Source organism: Lissotriton vulgaris, chromosome 3_1, assembly GCF_964263255.1.
Source record: "Lissotriton vulgaris chromosome 3_1, aLisVul1.2, whole genome shotgun sequence".
Lineage (NCBI taxonomy): Eukaryota > Metazoa > Chordata > Amphibia > Caudata > Salamandridae > Lissotriton > Lissotriton vulgaris.
The window spans coordinates 1,020,927,576-1,020,945,777 of NC_141689.1; the positions used below are offsets into that span (position 1 = coordinate 1,020,927,576).

The 18,202-nt window shown below is 48.9% G+C and overlaps 1 protein-coding gene across 1 annotated transcript in view; it reads left to right on the forward strand.

The window, feature by feature from the left end:
• The window catches only part of SNAPC3 (small nuclear RNA activating complex polypeptide 3), a 262,056-nt gene that overhangs the window by 150,198 nt on the left and 93,656 nt on the right, over positions 1 to 18,202 (forward strand). The window contains exon 3 of the mRNA XM_086961406.1: positions 8,373 to 8,457. Coding sequence (XP_086817532.1) covers positions 8,373 to 8,457 — 85 coding nt within the window. The remainder of the gene's footprint in view (positions 1 to 8,372; positions 8,458 to 18,202) is intronic.

Consider the following 18,202-nt stretch of genomic DNA (forward strand, 5'->3'; position numbering starts at 1 on the left):
GTTCTTGCCTTCCCCTGTAAATATAAAACACGATAATAAAACACCCCTCCTATGACCCTGCACTAGTGCGTACTGATATGAGGGAAAGAAAACAACACTACGTACCCTACGCTTGCTCTTCAGAGCCCTGAAGAAACGGATATCCAAGTCTATGGATTTTGTAGAAGGTAAGCAGTTATACAGTTACTCTCCCAAAAGCAAATGTAAGGGTTACGTCACCCACAAACACTGGAGACAAAGGTTACCTGTATGCTCTTGAAGTCCGAGGAGGTAATCTCTATGTCCCCGCAAAAGGAATATGATAATGAAGACCCTCTGCAATAGCCGGTGCAAGAAGGCTGTCCAACAGAGGGTCTTATAACGAAAGGTAAACAACAGTTTCCTCCGCAATAGCCGGGGCAAGAAGGCTCGCCAACGGAGGAAACGGGAAGAAGCCAAAACAAAGCGTGTACTCCGCAAGAGCCCGTGGCAAGGCTCGCCAACGGAGGACACGGGAAGAAGCCAAAACAAAGCGTGTACTCCGCAAGAGCCCGTGACAAGGCTCGCCAACGGAGGACACGGGAAGAAGCCAAAACAAAGCGTGTACTCCGCAAGAGCCCGTGACAAGGCTCGCCAACGGAGGACACGGAACTGACAAGCAGCGTCGGAAATGAACGCACCAACCTGCTAAGGACACAACAACAGCTCAGAACTCGTTTCACTGAAGAGTCGCCTGGAACACAATGGAAACACGAACCGGAATATCCGACACCGGCTCCCGGAAGCAGCAGCTATTTATGCTCCGCCTTTCGCCCGCTAAGCCTTCTGGGAACTGTAGTTTTTCCCCCTCGATATTCGCTGGTTCCTTGAGGCGCGATGACATCTGACACTGGGACAGGAACAGACTAATTTGCATACAGCCAGGTTCTGAAACTGGGATGGTGCAGTGAGCTAAAAAACGGTGTTGGATCTAGCCCTGATCTCTTGACTGGGTGAGAGTTTTCTGCTTAATTCAGAGACTCTGTCCCTCACCACCCCTTGTTGTAAATATTTTTGTCCACCCTAAGCGTGGAAGGGTATACTCAGACATGAGTCCCTTGCTCATTGCACCATCAGGATTCAAGCAAACCGGGCCGAAGACGGCTGTAATGCCAGAAACCGGTCCCCGGGAGCTTGTTTCCTTACCAGTGTAAGAATTGGCTTTTGTAGTTTGGTTTGCCCTGTTCCCATCATGCACTGGGACAGGAACAGACTAATTTGCATACAGCCAGGTTCTGAAACTGGGATGGTGCAGTGAGCTAAAAAACGGTGTTGGATCTAGCCCTGATCTCTTGACTGGGTGAGAGTTTTCTGCTTAATTCAGAGACTCTGTCCCTCACCACCCCTTGTTGTAAATATTTTTGTCCACCCTAAGCGTGGAAGGGTATACTCAGACATGAGTCCCTTGCTCATTGCACCATCAGGATTCAAGCAAACCGGGCCGAAGACGGCTGTAATGCCAGAAACCGGTCCACCACCCCTTGTTGTAAATATACCAATGTAGATCAAGCACCCCCCCCCCCCACCCACCCAGTATGCTTGTCTCGGCGATTGCTCCCACATGTCCCCTGTGTGTATTATCCTACTGCGCCCTCGCTACCCCCCCTGAAAACGACACCGCGTCCTTGCACTATTTGATTTTAGATTTCCCCAGGTGGACTCTCACTTGTCCTTCTGAAGGTGGTCCCATCCCTGTGACTACTCTGACCCGCTGGTTGCAGCGATACCTCTCCAAGTGTGAACGCTCAGCTGTAACACAGGAGGACTTGATCCAAAACTGAGCCATGACAAGCACCACAGGCACTGCTCCAGCCCTCCCTGCTACAAACACAGTTGTTGAACGTAGGACGGCCGAGTTAAAATGTGGTTATCTGTTTGAACTTAATGCAGAACACATACATGAAAGCCCCTTCTGCACTTCACATGACTATCACGAATCCATAAAACACCTGGTGAACCCCCAGTGGTCACTTGGTTTCACTAATGTACTTCATTGCGTCATGTATGGCAAAGTGCTGAATTTCTCAGCTGACGCACTGCAATATCGTTAGGGCACAGATGTGTTTTTGAATGTCTCCTGATATTAGATGTTTATTTTAATAAATGTTACAGAAAGAACTATAGGCTATGTGTGTTTGAAACAGGGATGTTGGAGAAATGACTTTTTTATTATCTTACTTGGCTTGCTGCGAGAAATACATGTCACATCTAGTGTTGGTGCGGCTCCTAGGCCCAGCCTCAGACATGAGTCCACTCCATGAATCTGCTGGTGTGCCCATCTATAGTCCCTCAGCAGTATATTCACCCCAGTGATTGCTAGTGTCTGCTCCCTGCAGATGCACCTGAGGAGAGGTGTACCTGCGAGTATAAGTCATCCATCAAGTCTACACCTATCCCTCCAGAATTTCACTCACCTGTCCTTGCTTGTACACCTCTCCTCAGGTGTACTCGCCTGTCCTTTGCAGGTTTATCCATTCCCGTGATTACTCTCAAATGCCCCATGGAAGCAGCTCTCTCCATAAGTGTACTGCTATCTGCTCCCCTCCGGTATACCAATACGTTTAAGTAAGTGCCTTCACAAACCACCGCGGGTATAACCTTACTTCTTATTGGGGTACCCTCACTTGTCTCTCTAGCCAGGTGCATTCTCACCTGACACGGCAGGTGTACGCACTCCCGTGAGCATACCCTTCCCCTAGGGGACTCCCCTCTGTCTCCATCGTACACAACAAGCATTGGCATAGCCAATAAGTCTCGCCTTGGGGACCTTATAAGTGTTTAGCCATGCAACGGTTGTTGTTGTTGCACCAGGGATATTCCGCTGCATAACTAAATACTATAAGGTCCCAAAAACGAGACCTATTGGCTATGCCAATGCTTGTTAAATTATTGCTGGAAGACAAAATGCATTTTCCAAACCTTTTAATCGGCGATTTCTTCACTTACTGTGGGAAAATCATGTCACTAGAAATTTTCTGACCGCAGCTGTCAAGTACTTTTTAACTGTTTCTTATACTCTGTTGATCTTTTGTGACTGTTAATAAGGATCAATTGAGCGAATACATTTTCAGTTTCAGCAGGCAGAGTATTTGCTTTTATATTTTGGCGCATTTCGATTTCTAATCTGTGTGCCTGCCCTGAGGTAGGACCGGAAACTGCGTCTCGCAGTTATACGACTCTTGTGTGGGCAGTGTGACTACCTGATTACACATCATTTGCATCCACGTCCTTTCCGTCTATACAGATGCATATTTATGCACTTTCCCTTATTAGGTCTGGCCTAAAGGAGACGTTTTTTGTTTGCAATCTTCATGTTTTCTATAAACATACATACATAGAGAGGATTTAGCCTGTAGAAATCGACCAATGTTATTCTTTATGAGCTTCACCTAGGCCATCAAGCTTCCTGTTTTACTTGTGTACTTAGTTCATTTATGGCAAAAGTACCTTTAGTTTAAAACTAGAATGTAATAGTGCCTGTATTCTAACATTCCTATGTTCTGTGACTCTGCTTGGTGGTAAACATCGTTTACCACGCATGCGATACAACGCATGCCAATACAATGACTGCGTTGTTACATCGCATACCGAAATGGTCTTGCCGGGGCAGAGTGCTCTTAGTTGGAACCTTAGCTTTTGGCCTTCCAGTATGGGAGCCCCCCCATCCAAGTCCTCCTCAGTCAAGAGTTTGGGGATATACATCAGCGAGGACCTCTCTCTCAAAAAACAAGTAGGAGCAGTTGTCTCAGCTAGTTTTTTCCAGCTGAAGAAAATCAAGAAAATCGCCAGCTTCTTTTCCCCAGCTGCCCTCACTCAGATTGTCATCTCCCTGGTTCTGTCCAGACTAGATTTTTCCAACAGTCTCTATTTTGGCATTCAAGCTGGAGAGCTAAAACGCCTTCAGCTGGTCCAGAACCAGGCTGCTAGACTCCTCCTGAACCTCTCCAAGAGGCAGTCTGTTAGATCTGGCCTGAAACAGCTACACTGGCTGCCCGTGGAGCAGCGCGTGGCTTTTAAAACAGGGTGTATTTTATTCAGATCTCTGCACGACTCTGGCCCCCTGTTCATCAGAGACATGTTTAAGAAATACACTCCTTCCCGCAACCTCCGGTCTATCCACAAATCCCTTCTGACTGTCCCACCTTATAAGAGGAAACGTCTGGGAGGCAGCTGTTTTGACCATCTTGCAGCTGGTTTCTGGAATTCCCTTCCCCTTCATCTGAAACTGAATGATAACATCCTCAGCTTCAGACATTCCCTGAAAACCTGGCTTTTCAATCAGGCTTATTGCTGAGCTGCTCCTCCTCTTCTGTGACCTTTGCGTTCGTTCCTTTCTATAGCGCCATGAAGCCCCTGGGCGTACGAGCGCTCACAAATACCTACTAACATTAACATTAACATAACATACCATTACAACGTAAGTCGGAACAACGACTTGCTGTAGGGGGCAGAGGGTGTTGGATTTAACATCCAGCACCCTCTCTACTTTTGCACAGACTGGAGTTGGAATAGTAAATTATACTATTCCAAAATCCAGCGCCCCGCCCACAGCAAGTTTTTTGTTCCGACTTGCATTGTAATGGTACGCGATGTAACAAAGCAGTCGTTGTAATGACCGTGCTGTTATGGCATGCGTTGTAAACGCATGCATTGTAACATGGACTATTCCTGCTAGGTTCTCTCTTTGCTGGCTGGAGAAGGAGCACCAACTGCATTCACTTGTGTCCAAATAAAGGGCCTGATTTAGATCGTGGTCGACATGTACTCTGTTAGAACAGTGACGGATTTCCCGTTCTCTGAAATAAAAATCCTATTATATCCTATGGGATTTATATTTCAGCGAATGGGATATTTGTCACCGTTGTGACAGAGTACCCCGCCTGCCAAGATCTAAATCGTGCCCAAAGTCTTGTTCCAACCCTCTACTGGCTCTTGGATGTACATTTTAGGATTTTCGACAAGGATTGGATTATGTGAGAATTTCTGGTGGCCAGTAATGAATCAGGATGTGACTGAATAGGTGATGCTATGTATGGATCGTAAGGAAAGAGAGGAAAGGTTTAAAGTGGGTGGGCAATCAGTTATGGGAGTGATAGCGGATCCAGGACTGCCATGACACACTGTATGCTTGGATTTTATAGGACCCATGTGAAAAGTTTTATCTGAGTTGAGGTTTGCAATGGTAGATGTGTACTCCAGATGGCTTGTAGTGAAATCTATGCGAGAAATTACTGCAAAAAATACCATCAAAGAGTTAGAAGAAGCATTCAGAGTGGAAAGCTGCCAAGTAAAATGCAAGTTTAGTGTTTAGCAGGTTGAATATCTGGGGTACACACTGTTTGCCTTGCGTGTTCAACCAAAAAAAGATCTTCTAGAAGACGTAAGAAAAGCACCTGTTCCAACTGATAAGGATCAGCGGAAGCCCTTTCTAGGACTTATTGAGTACTATGCAAAATTCATAAAACATTTTGCAGAAAAGATGGAGAATATCAAATAATTGTTGAAGAGAGGTTGCAAATATGTGTGAGGAGCAGATCGAAAGAAATCTTCTGAAAACATTAAAAACAATCTTTCTTCTGTCAAAGTATTGACCCCTTTTGTACCAAACTCAAACCTATCCTTACAGTAGATGCTAGTGCTGTAGGGGTGGGTGCTGTATTATCACAAACGCAGAGGAATTATTCGGTTGTAGAGAGGGAGGCATTGGCTCTTGTATGGGAAGCAGAATTTTTCAGAATGCACTTGTGGGGGTTTTCTATGATTCTGCGTACTGACCACAAACCGTTTCTAAAGATTCTGCTGCTAGGTGGAGCAGGAAATGGGTCTGCGAGATTAGCTCAGCTAGCAGCTAGCTTACAAGAATGTCAATATAGGTTGGAGTACATACAGGGTGAAGAATGCTCAGGCGGAAGGCTTGTCCAGGTTGCCACTGCCATGACAGGATGTGAACACGGCGAAAATAGAAGCATTCAATAAGGAAGGCGCTGTTGCAAGTGTATATGACTTGGTAGTGTGAAGTCAAGGAGCCACTGGGAATGAACAGTGCTTTGAGAGCATGGGAAAATATAAAGTGTTGCAGCAAGTCATGGACATGAGCTTGAAGGGTTGTAGGCGAGTGAGTGCAGTGCCAGTAGCTGTGAGACCTTACGTCAATATAGTGGGTGAGCTGTTAGTATGTGATGGTAAGTACATATCAAGAGGTGACTAATTTGTACCCCTAGAGTGTTTAAGATTTGAACTTTTCAAAATGGCACACGAAGGCGACTTGGGGCAAACGTTGACAAGGAAGAGATTACGCATTAATTTCTGGTGGCCAGGCATGGATCAGGATGTGAATGAATGGGTGGTGCGATGTACCATCAAAGTATTGGAGGATGGATTCAGAGAGGAAGGCTACCCAGTGAACTTGATAAATTATTGGGACTCAGCAAACGTCTGAGGAAATGACGAGATACTTGATGTTTGTGGCATTTTACATTCCTGCACCTCATTGTACAACCCACAGGCCAACTGCGTTGTTTAGAGGGCTAATCGCAGGGTGAAGGGGGTGATTGAAATAGAGATTGAAAGGAGAAGTAATGTTAGGGTAATGGTGAATGCTCTGGTATGGGCATATCGCACCACAGAGAACAGTGTTACGAAAATAATCCCTTTCAGTGTGATGAGAGGGCAGCGACCAATACAAATATGTCAAAAGCATGGATGAAGGTTTTGACTAGTCAAGAAATAAGACTACATACAAGTTAAATGAGAAAGGTGGTGGAAAATAAAAGTGGGTGATTTAATTTAATTGAAAGCCTGGAAGCATTGAAGGAGGTCTCTTTAGAGTAGAAGTATACAAATTGTTTATCTTGAACAATGGAGAGCGATGGAATGTGAAAAGAGGAGAATTGTATGTGAGAGGAACAGAAGCAGAGGAGAACTGCAGTCACTTTATAATGATGGAGGATGCTGATGTTTTGGGAAAGAAGGCCCAGGAGTCAGTTGAGAGAGAGTAATGGTGAAGGTCATGTGGATGGAGCACAGAGGATCAGAGAACACAGGCCGCCAAGACTTTGGGTACCACCAAGACATTTAAATGATTATATTTGCAGTGCATAATATTATGTGTATCTATGTACATTATGTTTCTTTACTGTAACTGTATTCTGCCAAGTGTGTTTTATTTCTGTAAAGGGAAGAAGTTGTGTTGTACTTGTGTTCATTATTGGCAAACGTGTCTGTAGATGTAAGCTAGAATGTAATAGTGCCTGTGTTCTAACATTCCTGTGCTCTATGACTGCTGGGCTCTCTCTTGGGAGTCAGTTGTATACTGACTGGAGAGGGAGCACCAACTGCAGTCACTCGTGTCCTAATAAAGTCTTGTTTCAGCCCTCTACTGGCACTTGGAGGTACATCTTAAGACTTCCCAAGACTGGCCCGTTGCATCTGCTGGCCCCAAAGGAAGGCTCACTCACAGATGGATTCAGAATCTCCTTTACCCATCTATGCACAAGACTTTCAAAGAAAGAGCCTCTTGGGACTGGAACTGCGGGATCTGCCTCCCATCCTTCATTCTGCACATCTTATTACATCGGAGTTGGTGCATAACATTGATGTCAGACACACTCCTCAGTGCTGTCTGGACAAAATCCGGGGCCTCTTTTCTTCTGAACAGCTTTTTGTCACATTCGGGAGTACATCCATAACCACTCTCACCCCATGGATCACCTCCTTTTCTCTAGTTAACACTCCATGTATGGCATGTTGTTCTGTTAAATGACTGTGCACTTTCAGTGGCATAACGCAAAATGATGGGACCCCCTGCAGAATCTGAAGAGTCTTCCCTGAGTCTCATACCTCATGTAAATTCATTGGCCTTTGCCTGAATGCCCCCCCTGCCCGAAGGGTTGGGGGCTCTTGAATGCTTAGGGCCACCCTACCCTAAATTCTCATGTCATGTATCTGTCCGGCACATTCAATGTGCCAACATGGGCTACCCTGCACACATTCTGTAGTCACTGCCTTCTGTTGAAGCAGCGAGTTGTTAAGCTAAGAGGTCTTAAAAAATATTTTTGCGTAAGTCATTGACTTTTGATGCCGCCTTTCTTCTCTTGCTTATCTCACATACTTTACTGTTCGCGTACCTCAGGTTTCGAGAAGGAGAGAGCCAGCTCATAGGAGTGCGTTGAAGTAGGCTTTATGGTGGCTGCTTTGAGAAGCAGTTTCTGATCCTAGTGCTGCTAGCAGTGTGCCCGCTGGTTACCGGAGCAAGCCTATTGACCAGGAGTAATGGAGTCACCTTACTGAAATTGTATGCTTTTTTATTGTAAGAAGGCATAATACTAAATACTAATCTCACTTCTTTTTAATAGAATTAGGAAGAAGATGCAGGAGCGACGAGATGAAACTATAATGATTGATCGTATTTGCAGACAAGAAAAATTTAACTATGCTTGGGTAAGACTTTTTTGTATTTTCTTAATGGCTGTCAACTCTTAATGTCTACATCCTTCCTCTGTTCCCTCACCTACCAGCTGGTTGGTGCGGTAATAATTTGCAACCACAGCTTTAAATTGATTATATGCAGATTGACCAAATAACTTATATATCAGGTTAGACCTCCACATAACACTGTGATATTATTTGCTTTGAGGATCATAAGCAACGTCTGTCTCTTGGATCATTAGGTCTACTAAACATGCTCAAGGTGATTGGGGATCTTAATGCTACCGCAGTTCTCTGAGTAACCACCGGTTTCAACATTGGCGTTTGAATTATCCCAAGGATCTGTATATCATCACTCATGAATTATGCATATGGCCGCCATCAGTAATTGTGTGTTGATTGGATAGTTGTCTAGTGCGCCCGTTCTGAAGTTGCACCAATTGTTTTGCTAGTAATGTTGCAAACATGGTTTGCTAATACTGGTTTGACAATAAATAACAGCAAAACCCAAGATACCTTGAAAACATTGAGCTTGCAGGCGTGTAAAGGGACAAAGAATGAGAAAAATAGTTTACCCCAAGAGGGTTTGGAAGTAAGAAGAGTGAATGTGGACCCTAAAAGAGGAAAAATTTGCAAAAAAAGTTGGACAATGGAAAGGTGACTTAGAACTACCTTGAGGCACAAGACAAAGAAAGTTGAATGAGGAAGCAAGAAATCAAAGGCCAATAAATCTGGAATTGTTGTCAGATTTGGAGGAAGAGGTCAGAGCAAACAGAATATGAAAACAATACAGTAGTCAGCCTTTCCAATAGGATTAAAAATGACAGTTTGATCATATTGGAGTGGAAATTAGGCTCTTCTATTAATGCTGAGGTCGAAGTCTGTAGATGTAAAAATAGATCAGTTAAATCCTCCCAGAACCCACATTTAAGAAATAATTTCGTTTCACGTATCAATAACTTTTATTTCGGTCACCAGGACCATAAAAAGTAAGCACAAACATAGAATACAGACGTTGATAAAAATACAATATGTCAGTTAAAAAAGAACACTCCATTTAAGATACAAATCCCAATTTAGAAACGAATGCAATAGGTTTTACCAATTTGCCATAGGAGGGAAAGGGGAGGCATTAAAAGGACCTGCGGGAAGAATTTATATCAATTGATGTGGTGCAGTCGGTCATCAGGTAAAGAAAGTAGCAGCAATGATTGAATAAATAATTTAAAATGACAAGAATAATTAATACTATTTACAATTCTATGTACAAGATAATCTACTACTAAAATAAGTATCTGACAAAAACGGAACAGATAATAATCACAGTTAAAAGTATGCTGCTGGTACACATTTTATGCATTTTTACCCTTCTGAATAAAAGCCCACCTCCTGTGCCATATTGTGTTTAAATATCTTGAAACAGCAAACACAATAGGTTTAGATGTGTCATATTTTAAAACCCGAAGAGCCTCCCTACAGTGCTCAAAACCCAGGTTCCGACAGAGCTGCACTAGCCAATAACGTCTTCCTTTTTGGTAGCCGGGGCAGAAAAATAAAACATGCATTTCTGTTTCTTCTTGTGTAATGCATACAGGGCAACCCTCCTCTTTCTGTCCGGCCCATTTGTTAGTGACCACGCGTACAGGCAAGGTACTGTGTCTGAACAGCACATACAGCTTTCTTGCAGCCTGGGGGAGGATATCATCCATAAATATTTCTAACTTATAATCGTCCTTCACTGCAAGGAGCTATAATGTAAGGGCGCCTAGTTTGGGGTTTGCTTGCAATGCTTCAAGCTTTAAAGTACGGAAAGTCTTGTCTTGGGCACTAAGGCGCAGGGGACTGATGGGCAGGTGTCACTCGGATGCTCCACATATAGGGCTGACCAAGTTTTTCACACTCATGCTTTACATGGGCAAACCAAGGGACCCTTTTCAACAAGCCTGGATAGGATAAAAGCTTGTTTGTGTCTGCCTGATATGATGCCAATTCGGGAGTTGCCAAGAGTCTTAGCCAAAACATCAACGGTTTTAGAGCAATCTCATCCTCGATCGGGGGTATACCCAAGTCTAGGCGCAGAGGGATTAGCGGGGTACTTGCCGGGAGGCCCATCATTTGTCTTAAGAATCTATTTTCAGTTGTAACTAGAGTAGAGAGCGAAGAATGCCCCCATAGTTCCGCCCCATACAAAGTTGCACCACGCGCTTGAGCCCTGTACATTTCAAGCGTGGGACCAATGAGTTTAAAAGGTGACTCCCTGGCTAGTTTGGCTATACTCCCCGCAACCTGTGAAAGCTTAAGCTTGGCTTTGGCTATTTGTGGTGCCCACTGCAAGTCTTCTGACAGGGTGACGCCAAGGTATTCAAATACAGACACCCTCTCCAGATGAGTGCCATTCGGTTGTGGGTTAGGACGAGTTGTCTTGGAGGGTTGACCATCATGAATTTAGTTTTAGCAGTATTTATCGCCAAACCCCTGGTACTACAAAATAGGGAGAAGCTATCCAGTAGCCTCTGTATGCCCATTGGTGTCTTTGATAGGAGGAGGGTATCATCAGCAAACATCAATGCCGCCACCTTGGTGTTTGCTAACTTTGGGGCATCGTTGTTTGCTACCTCAGCCAGAAGCGGGATTAGTGCGTTGACAAAGAGGCAAAACAGGGTAGGTGCGAGCACACAGCCCTGCCTTACACCTCTGCCAACTGAGAGTCTATCGGTCAATTCGCCTCCCCTGCCACATCTGACTTTGGCATAGATGTTGTCATGCAACCTAATCAGTATGTCTAGTAGGTAACAGGAATCCCCATATCTCTTTAAAAAAAACACAATTTGGGTCTGGGGACAAGATCAAAGGCAGTTTTCAGGCCCACAAATATCAAATAGAGGCTGCCACCCTCTATTGGTACTGTCTTCCAGGAGATGAGTTGAAATCTGAATACTTGGTCTATTGTGGAGGTGTTTTTCCTGAATCCTGCCTGATATGGGTTGATGATATCATTTTCTTCCATCCAGCCCTGGATCCGATCCAATATTACCCTAGCAAACCGTTTTTGTGTGACATCGATCAAACTGATCGGTCTATAGTTTGCTGGTAGTAGCGGAGAACCCTTTTTAGGGCGAGCTGACGTAGCTTGCAATGCGAAGCATTGCAAGCTGTCAGCGAAGACAACTAATGTTGCCCGTATTTGAGAGAGTGGACACGAGAGGGGCACGAGCGCAGACGCGGATTTCACCTCGTGGGCGCGCACGTCGCCTTGCCCCTCTCGTGTCTCATTCCCTTGCGCAAACACACTCCACAGTCACGCATGCGCACATACCCAGCCACACACACTGCATACACACACTGCATACACACACGCAGACCCACGCGCAAACACATTCGAACAGACACACACACGTACACCACCCTCCCCTCCCACTCACCGGGCTCTTTCGGCGTGTCTCCTCTGCAGCGCTGGTCGGAGTCGGCCGGCTTCACTGCTTCCTCGGCGGCGGCGGGCGGAACTTCCTGCTGGATTACAGGCCCCGCCGCCGTCTCGGCCAAAAGTGCCTGACTTCCGGTTTTCACGGAGCAGGGCTGCGGCAGTGATTTCTTTTGGGGGCAACAGCGGTAGGCACCCTCGAATTCGCAATGCAATATTAGTCTTTTTGCCTTTAGGGATTCCATAATGTTTTCCTTTTTGGAGTCCTATTTCCGCTTTGTTAATAATTTGGAATTTGTAAACTTTGAAAGCTCTCTCGTTTCAATATGTTCTCCCCCGAGGCCCCGGAGGTTGTACGGGCTCACTTTCTACGCTCACTTGCTGCCATGCGAGCCGGCAATAATTTGCCGGCACACCACTTTCAAATGTCACCAGCGGCCACTGGTCAGTGACACAGTACAGGTGAAACATCGTGAATGCTGACCAATCACAGACGAGGGCAGGAAAAGAACATCTCGGACTGACCAATCACATAGTCACAACAAGCCTGGACAAAAACCTCAAATGCGGTGCGTGTAATTATTTATTTGGCAGCAGACAGATTAGGTAGCGCCTCGAGTCTCCTGAGTAATTTACTGATTGGTCTGTACACTGCCACTCCTGCATCTGAATCCAACATTGCATATTACTTAGCCAGATGTTTGGGAAATGCCAGCAATACTTATACGTCATGAGCAGCAGCGAGCGGCAATATTGGTAAATACAGTTTAAGCTTAATAATTCAAACTGATTTTGTTCCAAAGCAAACACTCCTGAACGAGCCCTCCGCTCTGATTGGACCCAGACGGGGACCCGGGGGCGGGTTAGGACTTGGGAGTAATTGTTGAATTTAAATGCGAAGTGCCCACGGACCAGAAGTGATAGTGTCCCACGTGCAGTAATTGCCCCGTTTACCTGGGAGCGCGCTCGGCCTCGCGCATCCTCGCGCCCGGTGGAGGCTGCTGCTAATAACAGCATCTTATGAGCAGACAGGGCTGTGATGAGCGCGCCTGTCTCTGGGGCCCGCGCCTCGGGCTCTAATCATTCCTGAGATGTTTGCGAAGGGTTTGCCTCGAAAGGAGAAGTTATGAAAAGAGGGCTCTCGGGGTCTCGGCTCATATCACGAGGAGGCTGGGCCGCCCCTTGCTCGGATAGCGCCCTGGGTGGACACATATGTGGCACCTCAGCTGCTGAATAGAATGAGGCAGGGGGGGGCACTTTTGAGTGCTAAGAACAGCAGTGACTGGCGTCTGAGCACAAACACCTTCACCCCCCCCCCCTCCAACTCACCTGACTCTCAGATGAGCTCCATTGTGCTGATGCCACCTTGTTTGCTGGGGGAGGAGAGTGGGGGAGGGGCAGCTAGTGATTGCTGATGTATGGCAGCGGAAGAGGGGTGGGGGGTTGATGTAGAGATAGATGGGACTGCCAGGAAGGGGGCTGAGAGTTTTACAAGAGCGCGTGAACCATTTAAACAAGCATTGGCATAGCCAATAGGTCTCACCTTTGGGACCTTGTACGTGTTTAGCAAGTGATATTGACTTTGCCTATGTCTTTAAGCTGTGCTGTACAGACGTCTGCAGCATGCTAAAAAGTAATAATAAAGAACTGTCAGAAGCATTTTTGTTACCTTATATATGACCACGAAAGTATTATATACAACTGAACGACCATAATAAACAAGCATTTTTAATGCAATAGGTCTCGCATTATTAAAGTTTGAGCTATTGGCATTGCTAAATAATGCAACACCAATAGCTCAAACTTTAATAATGCGAGACCTATTGCATTGTAAATGCTTGTTAAAGATTGGTACAATCTCAGCCCCGGCACAAGTCTCAGGGATGGGCATGCCCTTCCTAATGGCATTGAATAATATTAGAAAATATGGGCCCCAAATTAATGGTTCATCCCGAAACATATCTCCATGGAGGTTGTCCAACCCAGGCGCTTTTCCTGCTGGTAATCTTTGTAACGCTGAGCTAACCTCTAGTAGCGTTATTTCCTCGCAAGCATTGTTTGCCCCACTATGCATTTGGGCCAAATGGGCTTCTGTAGATAGGTGTTCTGTGTAGGACGTACCCCTGAGGTCTGCCTGAGGGACCTGTTCCTGATTGTTAGACGGACCGGGAGGGTCGGCCGAGGATAAGGGGAGAGGTCTCCGGGGAGAGCCACCTCCAGCGATCGTACAGACAAGTAACTTCCCCCCCACAGACGTACGCCACACAAGGTTAAGGTTCAACGATACTTTATAGGCAATTCTTCAAGTACGGTAAAATGATACAAGGAGGTCTGGACTCAGGGGTCCCCTCGATTCTGGTCTCTGGGTTGGGAAAAGGGTAGCGGGACAGTCTTGTTACCAATGGATGAAATAGCTCACAATCCTTGAGCTCGGCGTTCTAGATGGTCGGGCCGCGGCGGAGCCAGCAGGTCCCGAGGTGGATGAAGAAAGCGACGGTCCGCGGCGGAGCCAGCAGGTCCCGATGAAGATGGTAGTTACAAACGGTCCGCGGCCACGCCAGCAGGTCCCGACGACGATGAAGGTTACGAAGGTTGCGGCAGCGCCAGCAGGCAGGACGATAGTTCGCAAGGCAGGGCTACGGCAGCGCCAGTAGTCCGTCAAGGATGAGTTCTTCTCTGCGTCTCTCGACTCCAGGATACAACTGCCTTCCTGCTCTGGAGCTGCCCCAGTTATAGGGCTGATGCCCTTTGATGTCCGGACCCTCGCACTTGGAGGTCGGGAGGTCCGGGATGAGGGAGTTCAGACACCCAGCAGGGGGGTGGAGCCAGCGCCCGGGGAGGCTGGGGGCGAGCGCTACCTGGCGGGGGAGAGCCATCGACACCTCTTTCTCCCATTGACCTGCCAAGTAGTCCGCTCACCTCCTGGGTGGATGGTGGTGCCGGGATGTCGGAGGCCTGGCCAGGCCCAGGGTTAGGGTCGATCGGAGGCCACGCGGCCTCGGGGTGTAGTGTCCAAGATGGCGCCCAGGTTGGGCATGCGGGCCAGTAGTGGATCAGGTCCACGGGGTCGATATGTTCAGAGGCAGGGGTCCCGGAGGGGACGGCAAACGTGAAGTGGTGGTGTGTGACACTTGAGGGACCGGGCTCGGGCCTGGTCGGGCAGAGGGGGAGCGGGCCCTTTATGTGGCCTGTCCAACATGCGTCCCCCCCAGCTGAAGGCGGGGAGAGTCACCCATCCTCTTGGGGACTCTCCTCGTCGAGGCGGAAAAAGCGGGACAGGCCATCCGCGTTGGCGTGATCTGGCCCAGGCCGATGTTCTACAGTGAAGTCCATCCCTTGTAGGGAGATGGACCAACGTAGTAGTTTTGGGTTCTCCCCCCGCATCTGCATCAGCCACTGCAGGGGTCGATGATCGGTTTGTACCCGGAAGTGTGTGCCGAAGAGATAGGGCCGGAGCTTTTTGAGGGCCCATACCACGGCGAAGGCCTCCCTCTCGATGGTGCTCCAGCGTTGTTCTCGAGGTAGGAGTCGCCTGCTGATGAAGGCCACTGGCTGATCAAGGCCTTCGGGGTTCAATTGAGACAGGACCGCCCCAATGCCGTGGTCGGAGGCATCCGTCTGGACGACGAATTCCCGGCTGTAGTCGGGGGCCTGGAGCACAGGGGCAGAGCACATGGCGGCCTTCAGTTGTTCGAAGGCTGTTTGACAATCTGGGGTCCAGTTGACCTTCTTTGGTTGATTTTTGGACGTGAGTTCTGTGAGGGGCCCCACTATGGTTCCATAGTCCTTCACGAACCGTCGGTAGTAGCCCGTGAGTCCCAGAAAGGCGCGTACCTCGGTCTGGGTGATGGGGGGCTGCCAGGACTGGATGGGGGCGATCTTGAGCTGCAGAGGGGCCACCAGGCCGCTTCCCACCTGGTGTCCGAGGTAGGTTACGGACCCCTGCCCAATCTGGCATTTGCTGGCCTTGACCGTGAGGCCAGCTCGCTGAAGGGCCTGTAGCACCGCTCGGAGGTGGTGGAGGTGGTCGGACCAGTGGTGGCTGTATACAGCGATGTCGTCTAGGTAGGCGGCGCTGAATCCTTCGAGCCCGGTCAAGACCTGATTAACGAGTCGCTGAAACGTTGCTGGGGCATTCTTCATGCCGAAGGGCATGACCTTGAAATGATAATGGCCGTCAGGAGTCTGAGTTCTGAACGCACGAAATGGGGTTTCAGCCTGTTAGCGTGGAGGACCCGGAGGGGGTTCCGTGAAGATTCCATGTCGATGAGATAGGTGACAGGGCCCTTGCGCTCGACTACTTTGAAGGGCCCCGTCCACTTGTCTTGTAGGGCGCAGGGTTCGGTGGGGGACATCACCCATACTTGTTGGCCGGGTTCGAATTCGATGGAGGAGGCATTTTGGTCATACCACTTTTTCATGTCCTCTTGACTGGCCTCCAAGTTTGCTTTTGCCAGCTCTCTGAACCGTCGGGTCTGGTTGCGGAGGGTTAGGAGGTATTTGAAGACATCTGGAGGGTTTTTTAGAGGGGGCATTTCCCAGCCTTCCTTGACTAGACTGAGCGGCCCCCGTACTGGGTGTCCATACAATAGTTCAAACGGGCTGAAGCCGAGGGACTTCTGGGGGACCTCTCGATATGCGAAGAGGAGGCACGGTAGCAGCACATCCCACTGGCGACGGAGGGGCTCTTCCAACCCCCCAATCATCCCTTTGAGCGTGCGGTTGAACCGCTCAACGAGTCCGTTCCCTTGAGGGTGATAGGGGGTCGTGAATCGGTAGGTGACCCCACACTGTTGCCAGAGGGACTTCATATATTTGGAAATAAAGTTCGTGCCTCTGTCGCTGACGACTACTCGGGGGAAGCCCACACGGGAGAAGATCCCCATCAGGGCCCGGCCGACTACCGGGGCTGTCACAGTTCGCAGGGGAACAGCCTCGGGGTAGCGGGTAGCGTGGTCCACCAGTACCAGGATGAACCGATGTCCTTGTGCTGTACGGGGGTCCAGGGGCCCCACAATGTCTATCCCGACCCTCTCGAACGGGGTGGTGACCACTGGAAATGGTTGCAGGGGGGCTTTTAGTTTGCGGCCGCTCTTTCCACTGGCTTGGCACGTGGGGCAAGATCGGCAATGCTGGAGTACATCATTCCTCATTTTAGGCCAGAAGAAGTGGGTCACTAGGCGGCTGTAAGTTTTATCCTGACCCAGGTGTCCAGCCAGGGGGACATCGTGGGCCAGGTTTAGCAAGAAGTCTCTAAAACGGAGGGGCACCACTAGCACTCGACTGGCCCCCAACTCCGCGATCCTTTGTTCACTGTATAGCAGATCATTGTCCCAATAGATCCAATGTGTTCCGGAGGTATCCCCCGCGCTCTGGGCGAGGGCTTGTTGGCGGAGTCCCTCGAGGGAGGGACAGGTCTTCTGCTCTTGGCGAAACTGCTCCTGTGTGGGCCCCCCCGCTTGATGCCACTGGTCGAGGCCAGCGAGGTCCGGAGGTTGAGCTGGTTCTGGGGGGACGGCACGGTCGGTGTCTTCGACTGGAGCGACCGGGGGAGGAGGCGCCGGCCATTCGGGTTCCTCGGGTCGGGGATTGGCACGGGCGGCCATGGACCGGGTGGTGACGCACGCCCAGTCCGGGATGCCTAACATCCCTAGGTGTTCTCTTCGTTCTACGGCTGCCCACGGAGAGCTTTCAAGGTCGTTTCCCAGGAGGCAGTCTACGGGGGCATCATCTCGGACCGTCACCTTCAACATGCCGGAGACCCCTCCCCATTCGAAAGGGACGCAGGCCATTCGGCACAGACTCTCCGAGTTATCGGCTGAACGGACAGGGCAGAGAATGTTTGGTAGGAACTGTTCGGGGGTCACCAGGTGACAGCGGACGGCTGTTACACTGGCCCCGGTGTCACGGAGGGCTTCGGCCTGGCGTCCATTGATGCTCACCCATTGGCTGTACTTCCGGGTGTTAGCGGGTAGGGGGACCCGCGGGACCATGTCTTTCCCCCCTAAGCATGCTAGAGCCATGGCGGCTGGCTCCCATTCTTGATGCTCTTGCTCATATTCTTCCTGCTCTTCGGAGATCTGTTCTTCCCCCAGGGCAGCAGCAGCCACCTGGCGGGGTCTTGGGCTCTGGTACTGTGGGCAATTTGGGTCGTTTGCATAGTGGCCGACTCGTTGGCATCGGTGACACGTGACATTGGCTCTGTATCCCGGTCGTGCCGGGGTGCTGCCCCGGTTGGCCGGGGGGGTGGTGCTGGTAGCGGGGGCGGCCGGAGCGTTGTCTCTTCCTCGTCCTTGGCCCCCACCTCCTCCTCGGGGACGGTGCTGACCGTGGTTG